General features: G+C 46.1%; 2 protein-coding genes across 5 annotated transcripts in view; both read left to right on the forward strand.

Annotated features, from left to right (window-relative positions):
* The window catches only part of PITPNM3 (PITPNM family member 3), a 526934-nt gene that overhangs the window by 418106 nt on the left and 81824 nt on the right, over positions 1 to 27004 (forward strand). For all 4 annotated transcript variants that reach the window (XM_075904890.2, XM_075904888.2, XM_075904887.2 and 1 more), the window contains 2 exons: positions 13068 to 13257; positions 17842 to 17961. In XM_075904890.2, coding sequence (XP_075761005.1) covers positions 13068 to 13257; positions 17842 to 17961 — 310 coding nt within the window. The remainder of the gene's footprint in view (positions 1 to 13067; positions 13258 to 17841; positions 17962 to 27004) is intronic.
* LOC149521915 (uncharacterized) lies at positions 7924 to 9609 on the forward strand. The gene is made up of 2 exons (XM_089772166.1): positions 7924 to 8683; positions 8879 to 9609. The coding sequence occupies exons 1-2, from the start codon at positions 8134 to 8136 to the stop codon at positions 9502 to 9504; spliced, it is 1176 nt and encodes a 391-aa protein (XP_089628292.1). The 5' UTR covers positions 7924 to 8133; the 3' UTR covers positions 9505 to 9609.

The raw sequence follows: 27004 nt of genomic DNA on the forward strand, positions 1-27004 counted from the left end.
GAGTAAGAAGTCCACCAGCTTGCCATTATTTCCATATAAAGGCTTGTAGTGCATACTCTTTGTTATTTCAGAATAACGTTTTTATTCCGAAATAGTACTGCTGTGTAGACATAGCATCAGAGTCCAAGCCTTCTGATGGGGATGTTGCAGTTCATGACATAGTCTGATTGTGATTTTTGGGTTGCAGGGCTGCCCTGAGAAGGATGAGAGGAGAGGCTGCAGGCATCGAGTACCCAGGGGCAGATGACCGTTTTTCGGGGCCCCGGGCAGCATAATTCTGCGGGGCCCCCCCCCTTTGCCACGGCGCATGCGCAGTGACACCATGCGCATGCGCAGTGGTGCCACGGCACATGCGCGGGGCTTTCTGAAGCGCGGGGCCCGGGGCAGCCGCCCCGCTCGCCCTGCCCTATATCCGCCCCTGCGAGTACCTATAAGGCACAAACAAATGCTAGGCACAAACATGCATCAGCTCTGATTTCATAAATTCATATTTCATATTCAATTTTCATATTTTAAAACAAATAAAAATGTCTGATGAGGTCTGGGCAAAACCTTTAATAGTGCGGAATCTACCTCTGAGGAAACTGGTTCCATTGGTTTACTCACGTGGCTAACAACCGCAGAATGTTGTTTATGGGAACTTTTTAAAATGCTGTTAGATTTGGTGTCTTAGGGCTTGTCTCCACTACCCCGGGGCTCGACACTGCAGTGATCGATCCACCAACTGTCTATTTATTGTGTCTGCTTAGACATGATAAATCAATCTCTGAGCATTCTCCAGTCGATGCCGGTACTCCACCAAGAGTGGCCGCTGTTGTTGGGAGAACACCCTCACCGACCTTACTGCAGGCAAGACGCCGCGGTAAGTACATCTACTTTAGTTTTGCTCTCTGTGAAGCTGAAGTAACATAGATTAGGTCAAGAGCAGGCATTCTGTAGAGTAGGCCTTACACTAAGCATAAGGAGTCATGTGCAGAAGAACCTTAGTGGCATTGATTTAAGTCACAAGCAGTGTTCCCTCTAAACTTAGTGGCAGCACAGCTTAACAGGTGATTAATCAGCCCCGCCCAGTCAGTCAGAAGAAGCACTGGTCACAAGCCAGTTCAAGATGAAGTTGTCCACTGAAAAGTAGTGGCTGAAAAATATAAACTTTTTTTACTTATGAAAACAACTACTATAGTGGATGGGATGCTGTCCAAATTAACCTGGGTAAAGGGGACTAGCATTCTTGAGAAACAATGAATACAAAAGGGGAGAAAAAGCATAACACAGCACTTCGTGAAATGACAGTGTACCTAATGGACCGTGTCTGACATTTTGAAGAGCCATAGATGTTAAGTAAAGTAATTAATTTAATTTTCAGAGTATCTGGGATGCATTTTCTCATTTCCCCATTTTGTCGAGAAGATACTAAATGACAAAAGGTGTTATTTCTTTCCTAATCATCAGTCTAAAAGTCCTCCATGCTTTCTCTCTCTCTCTCTTTCTCTCTCTCTCTCTCTCTCTCTCAAAAGTTGGTGCTTTACTTTTTTACTTCCTATATTGAAGGCTGGATCTTTGTATGTATAAAATGGACATACCTCATTTACACCAGCTGAAATCTGGTCGTATAATTGACGAACAAAAAAACTTCCATTGAGTTTAATTGTACCAGTTTACAACAGGCTTCTGCGTTTCCCTGGTTATGGGGTTGTATGCAGTGGTAACTGACTTGCATATTTTCAGCACCTCAGTTTCTCCTTGTAGAAGTTGACAACCAGTCTACACCCTAATTTTTATCTAAGAAAGCCCCAAACATCTGTGGTCAACAGTATTTGTGTGTTGCATGGAAGTTGACTGATTATTGGTCTTTGCTTTCCAATTTTCCTTTGCATTGCATCCATTTACTGAATACCGCCCTTCTCTCTCACATGCTAATGTTGATGTGGAAACTGTTGTGAAGTGTCTGCATTAGGAAAAACATAGTGTTACTTTCAGATATTTGGCCGAACGTGGGTCAGATCAGTGTAACTGCGTCATTTTACACCAGCTGAGAATCTGGGTCCCCTATTTGAACTCTTGTCTAATGGACTAATCCTCCTCTCTCTTAGGCTTAAATCTGCCTTTTCCTTTCCCAAGTGTCAAGAGAAGTTCTCTCCTCTGGGGAGACTGATGACTCCTTCCCAGAGAAGTCAATTAAAAGGTACCAGCCATGTGGTTGTGACCTGCATCTACTAGTATTTGGAAACAGTTTTGCTAACTCCCTCTGGCCATGTCTACACTAGGAAACTATTTTGAAAGTACTAAATTCAACTTAATGACTCCCAATTTAACCAATTCGAAATAGCATGTTCTCACTACAGGGAAGCATCAAAATCAGTTCGAGGCAGGCTCCATTAATATGGATATGCTACCTCGGACTTAGAGCTCAGGAAGCACTGGGGAGTAATTAGTTTCAGTTACTCCGGGGTAGCTATTTCGAATTAGCAGCACTGGAGTGTCCACATAACCGCTATTTCGAAATAACTATTTCAGAATTCGTGTTATTCCTAATGAAAAGCAGAAGTACAGATTTCAAAATAAGCAGCACCTTATTGCAAAATAACAGGCTTGGTCGTGTGAACGCTCCACTTATAAATTCAACCTAAGGGGGGTTATTTCAAAATAAAGTCCTAGGCTGTGTCTACATTGGCACCCTTTTCCGGAAAAGGGATGCTAATGAGACAAGTCAGAATTGCAAATGCCGCGGGGGATTTAAATATCCCCCGCGGCATTTGCATGAACATGGCTGCCGCTTTTTTCCGGCTCGGGGCTTTGCCGGAGAAAAGCGCCAGTCTAGACGGGATCTTTCAGAAAATAAAGCCTTTTCCAGAAGATCCCTTAGTCCTCTTAAAATCAGGAATAAGAGATCTTCTGGAAAAGACTTTATTTTCTGAAAGATCCTGTCTAGACTGGCGCTTTTCTCTGGCAAAGCCCCGAGCCGGAAAAAAGCGGCAGCCATGTTCATGCAAATGCCGCGGGGGATATTTAAATCCCCCGCGGCATTTGCAATTCTGATTTGTCTCATTAGCATCCCTTTTCCGGAAAAGGGTGCCAATGTAGACACAGCCCTAGTGTAGACCAGGGCTCTTGAAAATTCTCTCTTGCCACCCCTTAAAATCTCAATTACCCTGGCAAGCATCTGTCTCTATGACATTGTATCACTTGTGCTCATGTAATGCTGACAGGTGAAACCAAACCTGGGACCCCTGGAGTTTAGTGCATGAGCCTCTACAGCTCGAGTTAAAAGCGAGTTAGCTCAGCTAAGGCTGTAGAGCTCTCTCTCTCTCTCTCTCTCTCTCTCTCTCTCTCTCTCTCTCTCTGTAAATGGTCTAAGTGCCACTACATGGGACAGTGAACCACACCTAGCAGGTGTGTGAGTTGCACTCAGTGAACGGGTACCACTTGTTCATGATGACCAGGAAGGGACTCCTCCATCCCACCCACCAGCATCTTTCTCCAACTAAAGCCTCACTCTTCAGGGCCCTAGATCTGTTTTGGATTCAGCACTGGAAACGAAGGGGATACTGTTTGCATCTGCAATAGTATTACAGGTTGGCCCTCTCTGATCTAGCATCATTGGGACCTGACTCTTCCCAAACAAGAGAGTTTGCTGGACCAGGGCAGAGCTCCTCTCACCAGCCCCCAAGTTCATCACTGGCCCCCAGCAGGCAACCCTGCCTCCCCCCTGAACCTGGCTGGGCTGCTTGCCCAGCTACTGCTGGCTCCCTGGGCGGCACAGACTTCAGTTCCTGCTGCGGGGCTCCATTCCTGTGCAGCCAGGAGTAGCCACGGGGCTGGGGCTCTGAGTCAGGCCCCACCCAGCTGGGGAAAGACGTGGGGCTCTGGCCCTGCACAGCTGGGTGAAGCCACATTCCCGCACAGCCCCAGCTTGGCCGTGCAGCTTCCTATGGCTCTGTGCTCGAGGAGCATCAGTGGTCCAGCAGACGGACCAGAGAGTCCCAAATTTTGGAGGTACAACCTGTACAATCAATGGGTTCACCTGCCTCCTGATAGCCTCCCCTCCCTTCCCCCAGCTTTGTGAATGCAGCTCTTCCAAACTGATGCTTGCAAGATGCTCCTGCAGTGCTCTGTCAATGCACCAAGCTAATGCCTTTGTGTTTGTCTCTGACATCCTGCCTATCTCTTGTGCGCTTCTTCTTTTAAACAGCGTCTTTTTCCAGCGCCAATTTTTTGTTTTCATTGTGTTTATGACAAGAACAATAAAATCTCTCCTTCCATGACCTTTGCAGTAAAAGAAAAATAAACGTTATTTTCCAGCCAGGTAATTATTTCTAATAAATTTACCAGGAATTAAATGCTGAACTGGGGCTTGATCCAGATTCCTTTGCTCACTCATGGGAAATGTAGCTGGCTATTATTTCCCCCTCTCCTGTATATTTCTCTTGTGGATTTCCTTTTGTAATTTGTTTTTATTATGCCAATGGGATCATTTTTGCTCTTTCAAAAATTCCCATTACAAAGAAATATTTTGTGCATTTTTAAAATGAGTGTTATATGGCTGGGGAGGTATTTTATTTTATATTTTAAAAATTTGGTTTTATTTTACTTTGGCTGTGGTATTCAGCAATCTGTCTGCTTTGCATTTGGATAGTCTAATCCGCTGGCAGAGTGAAGTCATATTAATTGATAACTTGATGCTGCCTGGCAGAGCAACTGAACTCCAGGTTATAAAATATGTTGAATTTCTTAAGATGCAAAATATCTGTCACTTGAGTGCTTTAGCACAGGCTAAACATGGAAATTGGCAGTGAGGCTCAGTGCAAAATCCAGACCAATGACTGCATTTCCGGGCTGTGAGTAGTTTCGTTCTTCTTAAACTGGTTTTATCTATGGTGCTAAAAGATCCAAAGATCTAATCCCATCTCAGACTGCACACTTTAATATTGTAATACAGAGGTACCTATCAGAATCTGAAACCTGTCGTACTAAATCCCGGGAAGGAACATAGAAGGAGGGTGCTACATAAAGCCAAATGAACCAGTAGATCTTGCATCACATCTGAGTGTAGTTCCTTTGCGTATGTGGTGGTGGGGTTTTTTTGCCCACAGAATGAAAGGACCAGTATGGGGGAAAGGGACATAAACAAAATACAGCATTATGTATTTGCTATGGTCTTTGCATTTCAGAAACAGAACATACAACCACCCACCAGTCACTTCAGCTGTAAATTCGTTGAGGCAGGAACAGTTTTGTTAGCTGTACAGCGCCTAGCACAATCAGATCCCAGATGACTGCTATGGCTCACAGGCACTGACACAATAAAAATGAATACTAGCAGTGAAAGAAAACCCAGATGTTTGCTACCTCCAGTTTGTGATGGCTAATGGCTGGAGCAAAAGATTTCAAGCCAGGGACTCCTAGGTTCTTTGACTAACTCAGCAGCTGACATACTTTACCATCTCTGAGTAAAATGTACTTCACCTTCACTCCCACTCTATGGACTCAATCCCCACGCTATGGGCTTTGGGTGGTGCAGTGAAAGACAGCCTTCTCCCCCTCCCCCCTCAAATAGAGCCCATGATACAGAGTGACAAAGCAAAATATTTTTCCACACAATGCATAATTGGGCTGTGGAACTCATTGCTGCAGGTGGTCTTTGAGATGAAGAGTCAAAAATGGGATTGGACATTTATATGGATAAATATGCAGAGTTAAAATAGATAATGCTAACAAGCTTGGAAGGATATTGAAACTCATTGTTTCTGAGCTTAAGGCAATCTCTTACTATGAGAGATTAGAAGGAGACCAACTTCAGCAAATCATCCCCATCTGCCTGCTGTAGGGTTTTATACTCTCTCCCAAAGCATCTGGTCCTGGCAACTGGGAGAGAAAGGATATTGGACTAGATGGACCCTGAGTCTGATCCAGTTTGGCTGTTCCTGTACAGCTGACCCACTCCAGCATTCATTCATTCAGCCTATAGGCTCTTTCGCAGTATTTCCATGCATTGTTAGCCACTTAGCTCAGTACAATCATGTTTCTGTGTCGCTGGCAGCTCTCTCTACCTGTTTAAGCTATGGCACTTATATGATGTGTAGCCTCCATCCAAGGGGACTGTGATTCTGTGTCCCAGTAGCTAAAAAGGGGGTACAGATGTATTGAATTCACAAGTGTGGTGCAAGGCAGATTAATGGGGGTCAAGCCCTTTGAGATCTGCCGGTGAAAGGGTAGGTACTGCAGAAGTGCTATGATATTATTATAAGTGCAGGTTAAAAAGAATTCCATAACATAGATCAACCCAATCTCAGGGAGATAGAGAGTTTATTGTAGGACTGAAGGATTGAAGCTTCCAAAGTCTAGGAGATTTACACACACGTGTCAATTAAAGTTAATGGAAGAGGTATGTCTAAAACCCGTAGACGTCTTTGAAAATCTCAGCCTCAGTATCATCTCATTTCAAGGGGCCACTCAAGGTGAAGCTGTCCATTATGAACATGTCAGAGCAGGGGGATGGCTATTTGATCACTTGACCTTGCATGGTCCCTTGAAATACGTGTCAAAACCCGGCCTCACAAGCTCGTCCACCTTTTTGTTAGTTGAGACACTCCTAGTACATTGCCCAGACCTGAAGAGCTCTAGGTAAGCTAGAGAGCTTGTCTCACTCACCAACAGAAGTGGGTCCAATAAAAGATATTATCTCATCCCCCTTCTCTCTCTCATACCCTGGGACGGACATGGTTGTGACTACACTCCGTACAAGAATGGCAGAATTAATGGCATCATTTGAAATGTATACAGGAAATTAAATGGTTTTTTTTTGTTTGCTTTTATGCTTTTGTTTTTCAGAGGACTTCATTTTGTTTTGTGCTATCTTTCTATCACTTAGGCTTTGTCTACACTTAACAGTTTAAAGCGCTGCCGCGGCTGCTCTGTATGAACCATTTCCATGACGGGAGTAGCTAACAGCACTGGGAGCCAGCACTATAGCCTGGTTCACAGTGGCCCTTTACAGAGCTTAGGGAGTGTTTTTTCATATGCCAGAGCCAGAAAATTACAGTGCTGTGAAGTGACTTGGCTTTAGACACACACAACAACCCGAAAACTACCATACTGAAGTAGCCCCAGTAATCTTGGCCATTTAGTGTGTTATACTTTGGTTATTGGGAAAGACTCCAGGTAATTTTGGCTATGTCTACATTGCATCCCTCTTGTGCAAAAGCCTGTGCAAATGAAGCACGGATTAGCATACAGTGAGCCCTCGCTACTTCGCGGTTCGACCATCGCGGATTCACGACTTCGCGGACTTTTTTCATTACATTATGTATATACGTGAATCCGCGATGGTCGAACCGCGAAGTAGCGAGGGCTCGCTGTATACATGTTAAATATGGTGTCCCTACTTCGCGGATTTTCAACTATCGCGGTCGGGTTTGGAACCTATCTACCGCGATAAACGAGGGTTCACTGTATTGCTACACTTCATTTACATAATTAATTAGGGGTCATTTTTGCAGAAAACACCCCTCTTGTGCAAAAGCCCTCTTGGGCTGTTCTTCCTCATTTTTTCAGGAAGAATGGCTATTGAGCAAAAGCCTCTTGCACAAAAACAGCCCCTAATTAATTATGCTAATGAAGTGCGGCAATATACTAATCCATGCTTTGTTTGCATAAGCTTTTGCGCAAGAGAAATGCAATGTAGATGTAGCCTGAAGCATCTTCTTCATATCTCTCTTCTCAGAGCCCTGGTTGCTTTTTCTCTCTGGGTATGTCTACACTAGAAAGTTAGTTCGAACTAACGGACGTTAGTTCGAACTAACTTTCCTATGCGCTACACTAGCGCTCCGTTAGTTCGAACTTAATTCGAACTAACGGAGCGCTTAGTTCGAACTAGGTAAACCTCATTTTACGAGGACTAACGCCTAGTTCGAACTAGCTAGTTCGAACTAAGGGCTGTGTAGCCCTTTAGTTCGAACTAGTGGGAGGCTAAGGCTTCCCAGGTTTCCCTGGTGGCCACTCTGGCCAACACCAGGGAAACTCTATTGCCCCCCTCCCGGCCCCGGAGCCCTTAAAGGGCCACGGGCTGGCTACTCACTTTGTGCCAGTTGCAAGGCTGCAAGCACCCGTGCCTGCACAGCCTGCACCTGCCACACTATGAGCCAGCCATCCGAGGGCTCCCAGCCCTCCACTGCTCCCCACGACCAGCCTGGCGGCTCCCGGGAGCCTGCCCGGGGGCGCAAAAGGCGGGCGCCCGCCTGGTCAAGTGCGGAGATCGTGGACCTCATCGAGGTTTGGGGGGAAGCCTCAAATGTCCACGATCTCCGCACTAGCCACTGGAACGCGGCCGTCTATGGACGCATGGCTGCCAGCCTGGCCGCCAGGGGCCACCAGCGCAGCCGGGAGCAGGTGCGCTGCAAGATTAAAGACTTGCGGCAGTCCTACTCCCGGGCCTGCCTGCCAGGGGCCGACCCGGAGGCCTGCCCCCACTTCCATGCCCTGGACCGCATCCTGGGGCCTCATGCCGTCCCTGCCCCCCGGGACGTGATTGACCCCGGGGCAGAGGGACCGCTCCTGGACACCGAGGAGGAGGAAGAGGGCTCTGAGAGCCAGGAGCCTGCCGCCAGCCTTCCCAGGACCCGGGACCCCCGAGGCACCCCACAGAGCCGCTCGCCTGCATCATCAGAGGCCGGGGAGGCATCCACCTGTGAGTACCCTCGTGTTCCCCTTATGTGTACGGGGGGCTGGGGCGAGAGGGAGCCCCGGGACCGTGCGCCTGGGCCTTGCCCACTACGGAGCAGCAGCTGGGGATCCTGCAGGGGCCCTGGCCTTGCAGAGGGGAGCTGGGTTTCACACACCTGGGCCCCTGGGGTAATTGACCGCTGGTCTTCTTGCACCACAGCTGCAGCACCGGGGACTGCAGGGCGCACCACCCCGCCTGCAGCAGCCGCCCGCGCCCGGGCAAGCAGGACAGCCAGGAACCAGGAGGACTACCAGAGGCGGCATCTCCGGTTCCTGGACCGACAGCTCCGTCTCCAGGACCACTGGGTCCAGGAGGACCTCAGGCTGCGCCAGAGGAGTCTGGAGGCCCTGGAGGAGCAGGGCCGTGCCCTGCGAGGCCACCTCCAGAGCCTGCTAGACCGCTTTCCATTTCCTCCTCCCCCTGCTCCCCCTCTTGCTCCCCCTCTTGCTCCCCCTGCTCCCCCTCTTGCTCCCCCTCTTGCTCCCCCTGCTCCCCCTCTTGCTCCCCCTCTTGCTCCCCCTGCTCCCCCTCTTGCTCCCCCTCTTGCTCCCCCTGCTCCCCCTCTTGCTCCCCCTCTTGCTCCCCCTGCTCCCCCTCTTGCTCCCCCTGCTCCCCCTCTTGCTCCCCCTCTTGCTCCCCCTGCTCCTCCTGCTCCTCCTGCTTCCGCTCCTGCTTCCTCCACACCCCCTGTCCTCTCTGCCCCCCCCTCCACAACCATTCCCCACCGACGCCCCCGGACCCGCAGTGTGGCGAGACGGGAGAGGCACCCAGACTCCCACCCCTGAGCTTTCCTTTCCCTTCCTCCCTTCCCTCCCCTCCCCTTCCAGCTCCCTCGTCCCAGGTTTCCCCCTCCCTTCTCCCACCTTCATTCCTCCCTCCCCCACCCCAGTTCTGTGAAATAAACAGACGTTTTTGTTGGAAAAACAGGTGTCTTTATTTGACAGTAGGTAGGGAGGGGAAAGGGGAAGGGGGGGGTAGGGTGGAAGAAGGCCCCGGTGGGGCATGCAGGGAGAGGTCAGTCCTCCTCCTCCTCCACCTGGAAGCTCTCCCGCAGGGCTTCCCGGATCCGGACGGCCCCCCGCTGGGCTTCCCGGACGGCGGCGGTGCGGGGCTGACCGTAGTGTCCAGCCATGCGGTCAGCCTCAGCCATCCAGGCTGGCAAGAAAGCCTCCCCCTTCCGCTCACACAAATTGTGGAGCACACAACATGCCGCCACCACGGGAGGGATGTTGTGCTCGGCCAGGTCCAGACGGGTGAGGAGGCATCGAAAGCGGGCTTTCAGTCGCCCGAAGGCCCCCTCCACCACGATGCGGGCCCTGCTCAGCCTGTTATTGAAGGCCTGGCGGGAGGGATTGAGGTGCCCCGTGTAGGGCTTCATGAGCCAGGGCTGCAGTGGGTAGGCGGCATCCCCCACCAGGCAGACGGGCATGTCCACGTCCCCGACCCTGATGTGGCGGTCGGGGAAGAAGGTCCCGTCCTGCAGCCGCTGGCACACGGAGGAGTTCCGGTACACCCGGGCGTCGTGTGCTTTGCCGGACCAGCCCACATTTATGTCCGTCAACTGTCCCCGGTGGTCACATACGGCCTGCAGGATGACGGAGAAGTACCCCTTGCGGTTCACGTACCGGGACGCCTGGTGTTCCGGGGCACGGATGGGGATGTGCGTCCCGTCGATGGCCCCCCCGCAGTTGGGGAAGCCGAGGGCGCCGAATCCCCGGATGACGGCATCCGGGTCGGCGAGGCGGACCACCCTGCGGAGCAGCACCCGGTTGATGGCCTTGACCACCTGCGGAGAGAGACACAGCAAAGCGTCAATCAGTGGGGCGCCCGGGTGGCTGGGAGCGTGCGTGCCCTGGCAGTGCCCCGCGCCCCACTCCCGGAAGCAACCCCCCTGGCGGCGTGTAGTACGGCCGGGACAGCCCGACCCCTCCGGTGCGGGGCGCTTTCGCCTCCTCCCGCCCCCCCCTTTGTCCCTGGGGCGGCCCATCCCCTCCTCGCAGCCCCCCTCCCCCCCGGCTCGGTGGCCGACGAGCGCCGTACCTGCATGAGCACTGCTCCGACAGTGGATCTCCCCACGCCGAACTGGTTCCCGACGGATCGGTAGCTGTCCGGCGTGGAGAGCTTCCAGAGGGCGATGGCCACCCGCTTCTGGAGGGGGATGGCGGGCCTCATGCGAGTGTCCCTTCTTTGCAGGGCAGGGGCGAGCCACTCGCAGAGCTCCAGGAAGGTGTCCCTCCTCATCCTAAAGTTCTGGGTCCACTGTCGGTCGTCCCAGTGCTCCAGGACGATGCGGTCCCACCAGTCGCTGCTGGTGTCCAGACGCCAGATGCGGCGGGGCACGCCGGTGCCGGGGCGCCGCCGCGGCTCCTCCACGGCCCCCAGGGCGGCCAGGCGGAGAGGCAGGGGGCTGACGTTCCCCAGGTGGTGCCAGGCAGCCTCGAGCCATTGCTGGCAGGCTTGCAGCAGCAAGTCCAGAACGTGCACCAGAAGGTGCAGGGCGAGCCGTGGCTCCATGTTGCCACCTGCGGCGGCCCCCCCGAAGGGAAGCACCGACACAGACGGGCACAGAGACCGACGCTTTGCTGTCCCTCGGCGAGGTTGGCAAGCAAGCAGGAAAAGCTGAGAACCGGCTGTCCAGGGGGGGTCCCTTTAAGCACGAGCCTCAGATAGCCTCAGACAGCAGCCACACAAAGCAACTGCTGACCTGATGCCCTGCCAGAACCGGTTTCAGCTGCCCTTAAATGCCCCCCTGCGTCCAATCAGTGTGGACGCGCTAGTTCGAACTAGCAAAACGCTAGTTCGAACTAGTTTTTAGTTCTAGATGCGCTAGTTCGAACTAGCTTAGTTCGAATTAACTAATTCGAACTAAGTTAGTTCGAACTAGCGCTGTAGTGTAGACGTACCCTCTGATTGCCAGATGTAGATTATCCAAGTACTGTAGTCTTCTGTTTCACAGATGCAGGACTTGTTTTGCTCCCTTCCTCTTAGTTTTTTGTTAATTAATCCTAGCAGACTTTAGGGATTGACTGTCTACATCACAAATACTGGTTATTTTTAATGACTAAACTCATTTACTTCAAAATGAGACCCCATGCCTATCTGTGCTTGTTTTTCCATGTGTGAAATAGTGATGTTTACCTGCCTTGTTGTGAGGTTTAAATAAAGAGCTCTGAGATCTTTGGATAGGAAGTGCAAAATGCTATTATTTATTAAGTCTTTGTTTCCTTCCTCTACAACCTTGGCTGAAAATCCAGCCTAATTTTGAAAATACTTTTGAACCGTATTTTAGTCTCTAGGGACAGGTCTACACTGGGGAGTTATTTCAAAATAATAACTGCTGCTTCTGATGAAGAATAAGGTTATTTTGGGAGTTATTATTTCAAAATAACTTATTTCAAAATAACCCGGTAGTGTAGACATAACTTAAAGGTGCATAAATATGTTCTGAGAGCATGAGGTGATAGACTTGATGTTTATGCTTGCTAGGAATTATTTTTCACTTTCACTTTTAAAACTCATTAAAAGGCATGACTGACAGATACTGGGAAACATAGAGTACTATGTGAAAGTGCACTGTTGATGCATAACAGCAGGCCAATTAATGCACAGGCCAATTACATATGTTAATGCACATTAGACATCATGCCTTTATAGAGCAATTACCTCACCATGTAGACAAGCCCTCAGATAAAGCTGGTAGCTTAGTAAATCTAAACATCAGTTTTCAAGCCAGTCAAATGCTTTTGTATAATGCTAATAGGTGAGTGCTTAAATGTTATTTAGGGCCATAAGTTTTAAAACCAGTTTTACATAATCAATCAGAACACAGGCTGATCTTGTTCTGTCCTTTTGGAAAGGATGTTGTCAGGTCCAATTCTCTCTAAAATGTATACAACCATTTACAAAAATCTCATTGATAGAAATGTTCCTGTATTTTTAAAAATAATGTAAATGGGAGCCATTCATTTGTAAGACAATCATATTTCAGTGCGGCAGCTGCATCCCATCCATTGTTTTATTGTGTTAATGTCTGAAAACCAGCAACTGAATCTGTTTTCTTCTGACATTTGTCTCAACTTTTGGGGTAAAAATGAGGCGCATAAACGGTGAAGAATAAATCAGATTTATACAGACTCCTTCCGATTTAACTACTGTTTCTAAAGCAGTGTCAGTATGTAACACAGATCGGGAAAGCCTCGCTTTTAAATAGTTGCTTTTTAAGGGGACAGTGTTTTGTAACAAACCTGGCTAGCCCAAGATCACTTCAGTTTAATACACTGATACTGGGGCTGTAATACTGTGAGCTTCTTTTTTAACATTTTTCTGATGAAAATATCTTCTTCTTCAGCCTGAATCCCTACAGTTATGATGAGAACTGCCTCAGCAGTAGTGAAGACCACATCCCACTGGCTGCCTTGCCCCTGCTGGCCATTTCTTCCCCTCAGTACCAGGATGCCGTTGCCATGGTGATTAGCAGAGCCAACCAAGTTTACAATGAATTTCTCAAGTCGCCAGATGGGGCTGGTTTTAATGGACAGGTAGGACCATGTCTTCTTACGTCAAAGAAAAATGCTTCGGTCAAGGATGAGTTTCCATTTCTTTAGGACACATTGTAGAGACAAGTACATCAAGTTACTAATAGTACCAGGGTGACACAGCAAATGACATAAAGCAGTGTTAGCATGGAAGTGCAAAATGCCTGTTAAGCCTCTGTGTGCCTTTCTCAGACCTGAAGAAGAGCTCAGTGTAAGCTCAAAAGCTCTTTCACCAACAGAAGTTGATCCAATAAAAAATATTCTTTCACCCACATTGTCTCTGTGTTAAGCCTCTGAACATGCTCCGGGTGAACAAGGAGCTTCCTAAAAGCTGAGCAGTGCTAGTGTGAGTTGGCAACTCATGCAATTAATAGTAAGCACCAGACCTGAAGGTCAGAGAAAATGAATTTTTGATTCATTGTCAGTTTTAAAAAGTTTTTTAAAAATGTGAGGATTGGACCAAAAAAATTCAGCATATTGGAAAGTTAAAAAAACTTTTGTTTGGGGTTGAAAAAAATTTGAAGCACTTGGTGTTGCAATTATCAAAACCAAATGTTCTGATTATTTTTTTCTGATGCATTTTCATCACCAGCACCACTTCAAAATGAACAATTAGACCAAACCAACACAAATTCATGAAATGTTTTGGTGTGACTGAATCTCCATTTCTCACCAGAAAACATTTCATTTGAAAAGTTTGCTCTGCTCTTACTGTACCTTCTCTCCCAGACAATACAATTCCTAAATTCATCAACATCTCTGAAGCTGATGGGAGTTGAAGGAACTCAGCACATCTCTGATTAGGCTATAGGGAATTGAACTTTTAAGTAGGTAACCCCTCTCTGGTCACAGTGTCAGTAAAACCACTGAGAGAAAGCATCATTTTGCGATAGAGGACTCAGGAGATCTGGATTCAGATTTTGGCTCTGCTACAGACTCCCTTGCATGACCATTAGCAAGTCACTCATTCTCTCTGGGCCTGACACAAATCCCAATTAAATCATCAGAAAGACATGCCTGGAGTTCAGCAAGTTTAAGATCACCCCTCTCCTGTAGCTATCCGGTCTAGAAAGGGATTACTCGTACTGCTCTACCATATTGAGGTACCTTTAAGACTGTGTGTTGACATCCTTAGATACATTTGTGATGAGGGAGAGGCAGCTTTGAAGTTCTAGATAGATACAGTTGTTTAAACTACAGTGAGATTTTAAAGGCTCTGGAAGAAGAAGAGATTTTTAATCTGAAGGAACAGTGTAATCCTCTGAGGAAAGCATGAGTCTTATTACACAAATTATTTTTTCATAACAATAATAGGATTATACTGCGGCATATCAGTTTTTTAAGCTAAAATTTGATTTGGAGCCAATTTAACATCCCTCGTAAAAATGTTCTTGCTTGGAGCTTTTTTTTTTTTTTTTTTTAAACAACAAAAAAACCCCAGCTAAAATGACAGAACATTTTGAAAGGTGAGATTATACTAAGAAAAATTATGCCGATTACAGAGATAATTATAAAAACAGATCTCTTCCAGTAAAAATTGAGTGTTAAAAGGTTTGTTTTTACTTCTAAACAGATATGCCTACAGTTATAAAATATACACAGTATAGTTCAGGGGGCAGCAAATGGGACTGGGAGCCAGGTCTTCAGTTTTCCTAGCTCTGCCGCTGATCTCCTTTGTGAACTAAACAAGTCACTTAATGTGTCTGTGCCTCGACTTCCTCTCCTAGCTTTGCATCTCTTGTTGACTTATTTTGCAAACTCTCTGGGGCAAAGGACTGTCTCTTACTCTTGCAACCAGAAGGGTTAACCATCCAGAGGCAGGGTTGCCAGGTGTCCGGTTTTGAACTGGACGGTCCGGTATTTGAGGGTTCTGTCCGGGAAACAAATTGAGAAAATACCAGACATATAAAATGTCCAGTATTTTCTAATTAGGTAAGTTTTATTATTATTAGGAGTATCAGTACGTAGTTGCGTACTGCCTGGCTGGTAGACACACTCATGCTGCATGAGCATGTCTACCAGCCAGGCAATACGGAACTACACAAGGGGAGGGGCGGGGCCAGGGCGGGAGGAAATCGCTTGTGTTTCGCTGGGACCGTGCGCGGGACTGGCAGCGCCCCGGCATCTGCATGCACCTGGGTCAGTCCCGCTCCCTGCCAGCTGATTCTATCCCTCCGCTCCATCCCCAGCCAGCCCCGCTCCCCCAACCACATCCTCCTGGCAAGCCCTGCTTCCCGCCGGTTGGTCCCCACCCCGATCTCCCCCGGCCAGCCCCGCTGCCCCCGACCAGCCCTGCTTCCCGACAGCTGGTTCTCCACCTCCCTCCCAATCTCCCCCGGCCAGCACTGCTCCCCCCGACCCCCTCCTGGCCAGCCCTGCTTCCTGCCAGCTGGTCCACCTCCCCCGTCCAGTCTCCCCCAGCCAGCCCCACTGCCTCCGACCTCCCCCGCTGCTCACTGGCCAGTTCCCGCCCCCCTCCCCCCCCCGCCAGCCCTATTCCCCCCTCCCCATCTGAGATCAGGTGTGTCTGGTATTTTTTTTAAGCCACCTGGTAACCCTATCCAGACGATGTGCCTATCTGAGACCACGGGCATGTACTTAGGGTAGCTAGTCCTACCTGCCACTCATGTCACCATAGTAATATTCTATTTTTACCACGTTAGCTCTTATCAAGCCAGTGCAGGTGTGTCTCTTTGCCCTGGGGTACGCTAGGACTTTATTTTGAAATAACCCCCTTAGGTCAAATTTATGAGCGGAGCGACCATGCTGTCAAGCCCATTATTTTGAAATAACTCACTGCTTAATTTGAAACCTTTACTTCTGCTTTTCATCAGGAATAACTCTAATTCCAAAATAGTTATTTCAAAATAACGTTAGTGTAGATGCTCCAGCACCACTATTTTGAAATAACTCCTTGCCAGAGTAATTAGAAGTAATTACTCTATGGTGCTTCCTGGGGCTCTAAGTCGAGGTAGCATGTTCACATTAATGGAGCCTGCCTCAGACTAATGTCAATGCTTTCCCATAGTGAGGACACGCTATTTCAAATTTGTTAAATGGGAATTATTATGTTGAATTTAGTAATTTTGAAATAGTTTCCTAGTGTAACGTGGCCTTTGAGGTGGGAATCATACCCCCAGCTCCAAGTGTAGATGCTACTCTAACACTAATAGTAATAATCAAGAGGATAATTCTCATGGTAAGTGTAATATAATGTCATTAATCCCCCAAGAAAATATGCAGTTAATGTAACGTTAAGGTTCTGTGTATCCAGGTGGATTTTCAGTCCTATGTTATGTGCATCGAGGAGGATGTAATTATTAAACTGAAAGTCAGTGCAGTAGAAAGATTAGTGTGTTGATGAACCAAGTGATGGGCAGGTGAAGGTTTTTGCATAAAATATATTTGAAATGTCAAAAACATTTCTTGTTCTGCTTTCTGGACCTTCCCAACAAAAGTTAAAACAAATCTCATATGTTTGTACACCCGGTTGTGGTTTTGATGCATCTGCATTTTTTGACCAAAAAGTTTTGCTGAAAAATCACTGAACAGCTCAGTCATGACCATAGTGGGGAAATTAATGCCTTGAGGTGGGGATTGTGTTGGGTGTGACTATTGCTTATGTTGCAGTGTTGTGGGGAAATCTGTTTATTAAGTATTTTGTGTGGGATTAAGAAATATAAGAAAAAATTAAAATCTCTAACACTGCTCTAGCAAATTCAGGCCACGTCTCCACTTGCTGTGCTGGAGATCAGTCTTCTGGTATTCCATTTAGCAGGTCTGGTAAAGACCCACTAAATCAAATGCTAAGGAGTTGCGAGGAGTAAAGGAAACTGACATCGACATCCTTCTGTAGAGACGGTGCCAAGCCCAGTTTAAGGTGTGTTGACTCTAGCTACATTATTTACGTAGCCAGAGTTGTGTTCCTTAAGCTGATCTTCCAAGTCTAGAATAGACATGTCCTCAGTTTCCCTGAATGTTGCAACCTCACCCTCATGCTACAATCTGAATCATAAGAAATTATATATCTGTGTGAAATCTGTCCACTTGGCACCTCATTTCCCAGTTTGGCTCACTTGCTTTGACCAGTGAATGATAGTGTATTTGTGCTTGTAAATCTTTGCTAGAAATTCAGTTGAGCCCTCTAGATTGCTGCGAAGAAATGAACAACTCATATGTGTGTGGGGGGTGCATTAAATGGATGGAAGCACAATCAGACAGGTTCTTTAGGGATCCAGACCCCTTGTTCTGGATTCTGGTTTTGAGAAGCCAACAGGGATTTTGACTGAGGCTGGGGTATTCCCTTGTGGTGCAAAGCTGGTGGAGGCAGCTGCTGTGCCAGCTTTTGATATAGGGGACATGTTGGTGGAGAGAAGAAGAATGGCAAAATGTCTATAGTTATACCTATCTCGCTCTGCAATGAGTTCTCTACTGGAAACTTGCTCACTTTGTCACTATTGCTGCTTCCGACTAGTCCCCAGGATCAGGGAGCTGTAACCAGGCTCTGTGATGCCACTCCCCGGCCTCTTGTTTTGAGTCAGTGACTCTGGCTGGATAAGCATCAATAACAATCTCTTATTCCTGCAGGTGTGCCTCATTGGGGACTGCGTTGGAGGAATTTTGGGGTTTGATGCCATCTGCTACAGTGCTGGCACCATGGGTGAGAGTCAGAACAGTAGCAGGAGAGGGAGCCTCGGCAGCATACAGGTAAAACTCCCAAGGGTTAGTTAATTCCCTGGACAGACACTAGGAAGCAGCTGTCCGTAAGAACTAATAGAAAGGGCTGGTAGATTGCAGTAGTGCTGAATATTTCAGCTGTTATTTTCAAGTAAATATTCGTTACTATATAGGGAACATTTTCAACTCCAGGTTCATGATACTTGCAAGTTATTGACAAACTTTCTATTGGCAAATCCACAGGGGTGGGGTCATGGAGTGTCATTGTATTCTGAATTGTGTTCCAATAATCTCAGTCAGCTTCTATCTATTGCTAAAATCTGCTGGGCTTTTTTTTCAATTTTTCCCCATACTGTCTGGAAGTCTTAATGCTGCTTCTAGAAGCTACTGTTGCATTTAGACATTCTTGGGAGTGTATTTTAATAGCTCATGGAAAACACATTTTGGTTGCACTGGGGAATGCCAGCCAACCTGAGGATCATGTGCACAGACCCCTAAGCACACTCCAGAGTCTCTATGTGGATTCTCTTCTAATGAGAAACTCTCAATTCAGATAATTTTTTGAGACGTAAATCTGCTTTAGAAAGGAGTTTGTGTTTAAAAAAGCAGAATTAGTTTTTTTATTACTATTATTTTAAGGTTCAAGTTGCATTGTTGATGTGCCACTGAAGAAAAAAGATCAAAGATAAATTTAACTAATCTGATGTAAGTTTGAACAAATTTTCTCGGGCTTTAAGAGGCAGTAAGTCTCCACTGCAGACTAAGCCTGGGTTCTGAATTAGGTTTCAAGCTCCTCCTTCCATCCATACACAAATCAGTCACAGCAAGTTATTACGACATGGAAGATTGGTGCTTCTGCAGTCAATCTTCCAGGGTTTGATTTAGCGGGTCTAATATAGACCCGCTAAATCGAACTCAGAAAGTGCCCCCATTGGCACCCGATACTCTTGCTCCTCATGAGGAGTAAGGGAAGCCTCTGGGAGCATTTGCTCCCATCTATCTCCTATTGTGTCAGGCTGGAAGTGCGATTTAAGATACATTGACTCCGCTGCATTCACTCAACATAATTAAGAAATGCAAATCTTAGGTCCGAATCCTGCCATTGGATCCCCAAGAGCTTCAATGGGATTTTGCAAAAGCCATCATGAACCCCACTGCAGGATCGGATCTTGGAAGTGCAAATGATTGATGCTCTTTTAAACATGGATGTATTTTCAGCATAACAATTGCCTTTTTGGCTTGGCCACCTAGCTTGGATTTCATCATTCCCTTCACTTTGATCTTTCCATTGTTCCCCGTTTTTCCTCCTCTCCTCCTTTATTTTCTCTCTCTTGACTATTTACTTCTTGTCATGATCCCCATTTTCCTCTCCCCCTTCCAACACTTGTTTCCCCCAACCCTTTCCTTTTCATCCTCTCTCATCACCTGTTCATCTATTTCCCTTCACTGCACGGTATTGACCCATCTAACCCAACCCAACCCGACCAAGCAACCAACCTAAACCAAGCAACCAACCAACTAGTTGGGGTGAAATCCTGGCTGCATTGAAGTCAAAAGCAGTTTTGTCTTTGGCATACTATCATCACTGATTTCAGCTTGTGCCTGCTCTATACATCCATCCATGCTTTATGAGTGACTTCGGGTGCTTTCATCTTTTCCCTTCTCTTACACAGACAGATTGAAAGCACTTAAACACGATCTTACTTGTTTCCTGGAGTAAAAGTTCAAAGCAACTTTGCTGTCTGTAGAGTACAGCTGAGCAAAACCGTAAGGCTAGAAGCAAAGGGATATAGCATTTGTCTGGCTGTTAGCCATCTGAGCAATGCTGGGAGAAGCAGAGAGTCCTTATGTGAAAGGAAAGGATGCTGCTTTATCTTTGTAGCCTTTATTTGTATTATTTTTCAACTGCAAGCAGACAGGTCAACTGAAAGCAATTGTGAGGTACCGTTTGAGTGGTTTAGTTAGATTTAGTACCGGTTCCTGAAAGATGTGCAGAAGCAGTTGCAGGTGCTTCAGAGCCTCTCAGGACGGAGGCAGGTGAAGAGGGGATAGGTGTAAATGAAATCTCTGTTGCTTGCAACCAGAAGTTTGGTAGTGATGGTGGTTTGCTGGCCTAGGCAGAATATGAGTTTTGTGGCTCTTAATCTCCATCATAAAAACAACCATTAACATTCATACCATCTGCTACCTCTATTAGGGATGTAAAATCCCGGTTAATCAGTTAACTGGTTGATTGCCTTAATGTTTAACTGTTTAACTGACCAAAGTGGGATACAGGCCTACAGCCGACAGGTTTCCCGTCCCCTACCCTGTGCTGGGGCTGGGGCTGGCTGCTGGCTCTCAGCTCCCAGCTCCTGCTGAAGGAGCCTCTGTCCACAGCGGGCCTGGACTCCCCATGGACAGAAACTGCTCTGGACACGGTGGGATCCCTGTGGGGCTGGAGCAGCCCCCTACCTGCAGCCCCCACGAGTAACCAATTAACCTGAGGACTAGTCCAGATCGGAGCTCAGAAGAGGGGCCAAGGCTCAAACAGCTGTGGCGTTTAGGGTTGCCAGGTGTCCGGTATTTTTGCCTCCTGTCTGGTAAACAGGAGAACCTGGCAACCCTACACACACCCAGCAACCGGGCCCAGCCCCAACCCCCAACCCCCAACCCCTCTCCCTGGCCACCCCGCTTACCTTGCTGCCTTCTGGCTCAGATCAAGAAAACAAGATAGCCACCGGCAAAAAGCTAAAGATTTTTCTTAAAGAGGCTATGATGTTTTAATGCTGTTTTAATTTTTTTTTCCTTAATAACTCTCAGGGTCTTTAACAACAACTTTGGTCTCCCGCCCCCCTGCATCCTCCCTCCTGACCAGACACCTTGCCCCAATAACTGCTCCTGGCCAGACATTCTGCTCCAAGACCCCTCCTCTACCCTCGCTCCTGGCCAGACACATGACCTTATTTACCATTTGTTTATTATTATCTTTACTTTTTTGTGCTCTACATTTTCAGACTGTTATTAGGGCAGTTTTCCTGGGGGGTCATGGTGCATTTCGACCCCCAGTCTTTGGAGTTCCTCATAAAAAAAATTGTTTGTTGTTCCTCAGTCTTAAAAAGTTTAAGAAACACTGATTCACACAATGCTTTTGTAAGATCTCCAGGGCAGGAATTGTCCCTTCTCCATGTTTGTATTGCACTAGCTCTCCATCCCACTGATACCTTTGGGTGTTTCCTTTATAAAAAAAAAACTTAAAAAACAACGAATGGTCCTGCAGCACCTTAAAGACTAACAAAAAATGTAGATGGTATCTTGAGCTTTTGTGGGCACAACCCACAAAACCTTTAAATACATGTTAACTGATGATAATACCTGTGGTTTTAGTTCTTCTTGGGCTACATAGGTGTTGATTTCTTGGGTTCTTGTGATGCCCTTTGCAACACTAAACTTGCCTAACGATTTGTATTGCGGCATTTCTCACAGTGTGTTAGGTGCTGTCCAAACACAAAACCGGATGCAGTCCTTGCCCCTTGAGAGCTGACAGGCCAATCAGACATGTGGCAAACAGATGGTCAAGTAGAGCAGATGCAACGTGAATTCCAGATATTCCTCCTTTTGAGTAACTGCCAACTCTCTGCTGCCCCTATTTAGCAATTAAGTGGAGTTTCAGTAGAAGTGTTTTGGTGTGGGGTGGGAGAGGAAATATATGTGTTTGTTTTGCCAATCCCAAGGGCATTTGTGAAATAAAATTAATTGAGTATGAGGATGGGAATCCTAGGCTCTGAACTGTAACCTGGGAAAAAAATGTATGGCCTGATTATGAGCCTTGAAAATAGAGTAAAATTAGGTTTATATAGCTCCCTTCATACTACAGTTATTTCAAAGTGCCTTATAACAATAAGTAAGAGACAGAGTACTGCAGATACCATTATATTCTCTGAGTAGCACACAGCCGTAAGCATTAGAAACTTGTGCTAGGGGAGGATATGTTAATCATGAAATCATAGAATTGGAAGGGACCTCGAGAGAGGTCATCTCGTCCAGTCCCCTGCCCTCATGACAGAATTAAGAATTTTCCAGATAAGCTCTGATAGGTGTTTGTTTAACCGGCTTCTAAAAATCTCAAATGATGGAGAGTCCACTGCCTCCCTAGGCAATTTATTTCAGTGGTTGACCTCCCTGACAGCATGTTTTTCCTAATGTCCAGTCTAAATTGCCCTTGCTGCAATTTAAGCCCATTGCTTCCTGTCCTATCCTCAGAGATTAAGAAGAACAATTTTTCTCTCTCCTCCTTGTAACAACCTTTTATGCACTTGAAAGCTGTTGTGTCCCCTCTCAGGCTTCTCTTTTTCAGACTGAACAAACCAATTTTTTTTTGTCAATCTGTTGTCGCAGATCTTGTTTTCTAGACCTTTAATCATTTTTGTTGCTCTTCTCTAGACTTTTTCCAACTTGTCCACATTTTTCCTGAAATGTAACACGCAGAACTGGACACACTACTCCAGTTAAGGCCGAATCTGCACCGAGTACAATAGAGGAATGACTTCTCATGTCTTGCTTACAACACAGTTGCTAATACATCCCAGAATCAAGTTCACTTTTGTGCCGCGCTGTTACATATTTAGCTTGTGATCCACTTTCCGTAGTACTCCTTCCTGGGCTGTCATTTCCCTTTTGTGTGTATGAAATGGTTAATATGTTATGGTAATGCAAATATGAAAGTATAACAGAAATGCCAATCAAACTTCATCTGGACTTGCATTGGAATGTGCCAGTGTAATTTCTCTCCTGTGTTTTGGTTTCCAATATGTCTAGAATAACCAATTGAGAATTACAATATAAGATCTCATGATAAACAGAGAGAATTACATAGGGGAGTATTTGAGGAGTTCATTTTACATTTTAAGTAGGGATGCGAATGGATAACCTGGAAGGGACCTCGAGAGAGGTCATCTAGTCCAGTCCCCTGCCCTCACGGCAGAATTAAGAATTTTCCAGGCAAGCTCTGATAGGTGTTTATTTAACCAGCTCCTAAAAATCTCAAATGATGGAGAGTCCACAGCCTCCCTAGGCAATTTATTTCAGTGGCTGACCTCCCTGACTGGACGTTATTCCTAATGTCCAGCCTAAATCGCCCTTGCTGCAAGCATCACCTGTTAAGCCGGCAGCCCCCGCAGGGAAGGAAGTGGGGTCTGGCAGAGCCTCCCTACCCATGGTGTCCAGACTGGAGCAGCTCCCCTTTGATTCCCCCTTTAATTGGTTAACCATTAAACACTACTTTTAACTGGTTAACCAATTAAATAGGATTTTACATCCCTAACTTTACGGAAGTATAGGGAAATAGTGATAGGTTGCATTCTGTTTTGATCAGATTTATGGTAGTTATACAGTAATATGTAATTCTTATAGTTTGTACCTTTCCAAATATCAGATCTTTACAATGAAGGTCTGTATCATTATCCCCATTTTATAGGGAAACCGAGGCACAGAGCAGGGAAGTGACTCAGACCCGTGGCAGAACTGTGAATACAGCCCAATTATGCAGAGTTCCATGCCAGGATCCCTTCTCCCCTCATTAGTGCACAAAAGGAGAATTCTGTTCTCTCGCTGCTGCGGTTAAAATAGCATTCTGCAGCATTCAGGGTCTTATTGGAGGATATTTGGGTGACAGTTTTTGGAGGAGAGTGAGGGTTTGCTTCCATTAGTAATAGGGCTGGGAAGAATAGTGATAGAGACGCAGCTGTGTTAGTCTGGTCTAGCTAAAACAAAAGACAGAACTATGTAGCACTTTAAAGACTAACAAGATGGTTTATTAGGTGATGAGCTTTCGTGGGTCAGACCCACTTCCTCAGATCAATTTGTGGAAGAAAATTGGCATGACCATATATACCAAAGTGATACAATTCTTTTTGATTGTATCACTTTGGTATATATGGTCGTGCCAGTTTTCTTCCACAAATGGATCTGAGGAAGTGGGTCTGGCCCACGAAAGCTCATCACCTAATAATCCATCTTGTTAGTCTTTAAAGTGCTACATAGTTCTGTCTTTTGTTTTAGGGGTGGGAAGAGATTTTGTAGGTGATTGATTGCGCTTCTGTTGAAGTGATTATTTAAATGCTGCTGAGATTTAATTGTATTACCAGCATGTTATTAAGTTGAAATAATTAAGTTAATAATTAAGTTATTAATTAAGTTGAAATAACTCAATAGTCTCTCCAGCAATCATCTTGTCTTTCTTCCAAGGCTACGTCTAGACTACAGGCTTTTTTTGGAAGAATCTTTTTTCAGAAGAGATCTTCCCAATAAATTTCTTCCAAAAGGGAGTGTCTACACTGCAAAAGTGCATCGAAAAAGTGATCTGCTTATTTGAAAGAGAGCATCCAGATTGAATGGACACTCTCTTACATGTAATGTGTGATTGCTACAAGTGGAATGGCCACCAGGGCACGTGTGCGTTTTCCTCTTTCCTCTTCTTCCGAAAGAACTCCCTCTTCCCCATCCACACACACCTTTTTGCAAAAGAGCTCTTGCAAGAAAGGCTTCTTCCTCGTAGAATGAGGATTACCAATGCCGGAAAAACGCCTCTGTTCTTTCGATTTTCTTGCAGAAGAACGCGATTGCAGGGTGGATGTTCCTCAAGTTTTGTCAGCAAAACGGCCATTTTTCTGACAAAACGCTGTAGTGTAGACATACCCTAACAGAGTTTGTTTTGTGATTCACCCCCTCCTCCACAGGTCCCGAGACAACAATTTAATTTGTTTTGCAGAACAGTTTCCAAGTGTAGTTGGGAAATATAGCAAACTGAGACAATATTCCCCTGCAGTGTAAAAGAGACAAATGGCCATGAATCTGACCTCAAGTAATTAAACCAATGAGATTTGAGATCCAGCAAAGCTTTGCAGCTGACCTTCAGTGACATGAGTGCATGTTGTTTTAAATAAAAACACCAACCTATCTAGCTTTGGTCAATAGGACCCAAAAGGCCTTTCCTATCTATAGCAGTTTCATAACATCTGTGAATTGAATTTGGCTCCAATTTAAATCCCATTGTCCATATGACAAAAGCCAGCCTTCCAATGGGTATTACTTGGCTCCCTTGCTTGCCCATCTCAGCAGATGGACCAGTTATTGAATGCACACACAGGCAAAGTTGGCTTCTTAATGGTCACTCCAGGGCAGAGTGGCCTCTTTTCTAGAGAGCCAGGGGAAGTTTACACTGAAGCTGCCCAGGCTGTATATTTTCTGTGCATAAACACAGGAGTTCACAGTGCGGTTGTGCATCTGGCATAATTCACCAGCCATAGCTTCACATGCAGATTTGAAACAATAACAGGCCTGTCCATATGCTTGCTGAGAAGCATTTTCTTTCTTGATTCAGATTTGGGGGTTATTTTGGCTGCAGCACCTTATCAGAGAAGCACTGACTTCAGTGCTATGAACCTCAGACTTTCTTTCTTGTTGTGGTTCAAGAACTCTTGAGTACCAATTCCCAGTTCTGCCACAGACTTCCTGTGTGACCTTGGGCAAGTCTCGTAATCCTCCCTGAGCCTCAGTTTTGCATCTGGAGAATGGAGATAGTAGCACTTCCTTTCTCCCAGCCATTGTCTGTCTTGTCTATTTAGATTGTAAATGCTTTGCGGAAGGACTACTGCATATGTACCGCACCCAGCGCAATGCAGCAATGTTCTCCTCTGCAGTCTCTATAGTAAACCATAAACTGATTTTCAAAACATTTCCACATTATGCCAGAATGTCCTCAAGAGACAGTTGAGGGGGTGTAACAGAGAATGGAAAGCAGGTGCAGGTGAGTGTTGTGTAGAGGCAGGAGGTTGGATTCTAGCCTCAATTAAGTCAGTAGTAAAAACTCCCACTTACTTCACTGTGAACAGAGATGTGGAAGATGGAGAAAGGAGAAATTTGACTGTTTCTACAGTTTGCCGGATGCTTAAGTTTGGGATAGCGCAGGTTTTGCTGTAAATAGTTAATCCCTTTTCCATCCAGACTTGTTCATTCTTTCCACGCAACCTCCTCAAAACCTCATCTAAAATGCATGGGCTTTAGAAGCTGCATAAAAAATAATCTAAAAAGTTGGTGATAATAGGGTTTCCTCCTATTCTTCAGAGTAACCAAAAAAAAAAAAAAAAAAAAAGCAGTAATCTGTTAACGTACGTTAGTGTTTGTCACTAAGAAAAGTGACTCGGGGTATGTCTACACTTGTACCCTCTTTCAAGAGAGGGATGCAAATGAAGACATTCGAAATTGCAAATGAAGCCAGGATTTAAATATCCTGAGCTTCATTTGCATATTCGCATTATGGCGCTATTTCAAAATAACAGATGCTGTTAAGACGCGGTTATTTCGAGAGAAAACCCTTCTCTCGAAATAACTAGTAAACCTCATTGTATGAGGAATAAGGGTTATTTCGAGAGAACGGTTTTCTCCCGAAATAACCGCATCTTAACATCATCTGTTATTTCGAAATAGTGCCATAATACAAATATGCAAATGAAGCACAGGATATTTAAATCCCGGCTTCATTTGCAATTTTGAAAGTCTTCATTTGCATCCCTCTCTTGAAAGAGGGTGCAAGTGTAGACATGCCCTCAAACAGGATCATATCCAGTAAATAAACATGCACAATAGAAATGCCAGGTTAACTGTGGTGGTGACAGCCCTGCAGCGGGAGACTAGATCTTCTCCCCTCAGTATTGTCCTTAGACCACCAAACTGTGCAAATAGTAAGCCTGCCATGATTGCCTGGTGACCCAACAGGCGCCTGGGCACAGGCATTAATGAAGGTCAGTCGGCAGGTGTGAAGCTGCTTCCAATTTCCAACAGACTGAAGAGACCTAGAACTTCCAGTGCCACTGGTCATTCTTTTACTGAGCACTCCATTGAGCTATTTCCATAGGAGCTCAAGGGACAGTCTACATTTTGCTCAGAACCGGGCCAATGTGGGATTAAATAGAAATAGGCGTTTTGTTTTGTAGTTTTGCCAACTCCATGTATACAAAAATTGAAGCTAGCCCCTTAGAAAAATGGCTTATTGGCATAAAAGTAATGAGATTAAAAAAAAGGATTGATAGGCCTT

The sequence above is a fragment of the Pelodiscus sinensis genome, chromosome 21 (assembly GCF_052426305.1).
Source record: "Pelodiscus sinensis isolate ZL-2025 chromosome 21, ASM5242630v1, whole genome shotgun sequence".
In the NCBI taxonomy this organism is placed as follows: domain Eukaryota; kingdom Metazoa; phylum Chordata; order Testudines; family Trionychidae; genus Pelodiscus; species Pelodiscus sinensis.

Coding starts and splice junctions, on each gene's coding strand:
- LOC149521915 (XM_089772166.1), top strand. CDS start 8,134: ATGAGCCAGCCATCCGAGGGCTCCCAGCCCTCCACTGCTCCCCACGAC. Junction 8,684..8,878: donor GGCCGGGGAGGCATCCACCT/GTGAGTACCCTC, acceptor CTTGCACCACAG/CTGCAGCACCGGGGACTGCA.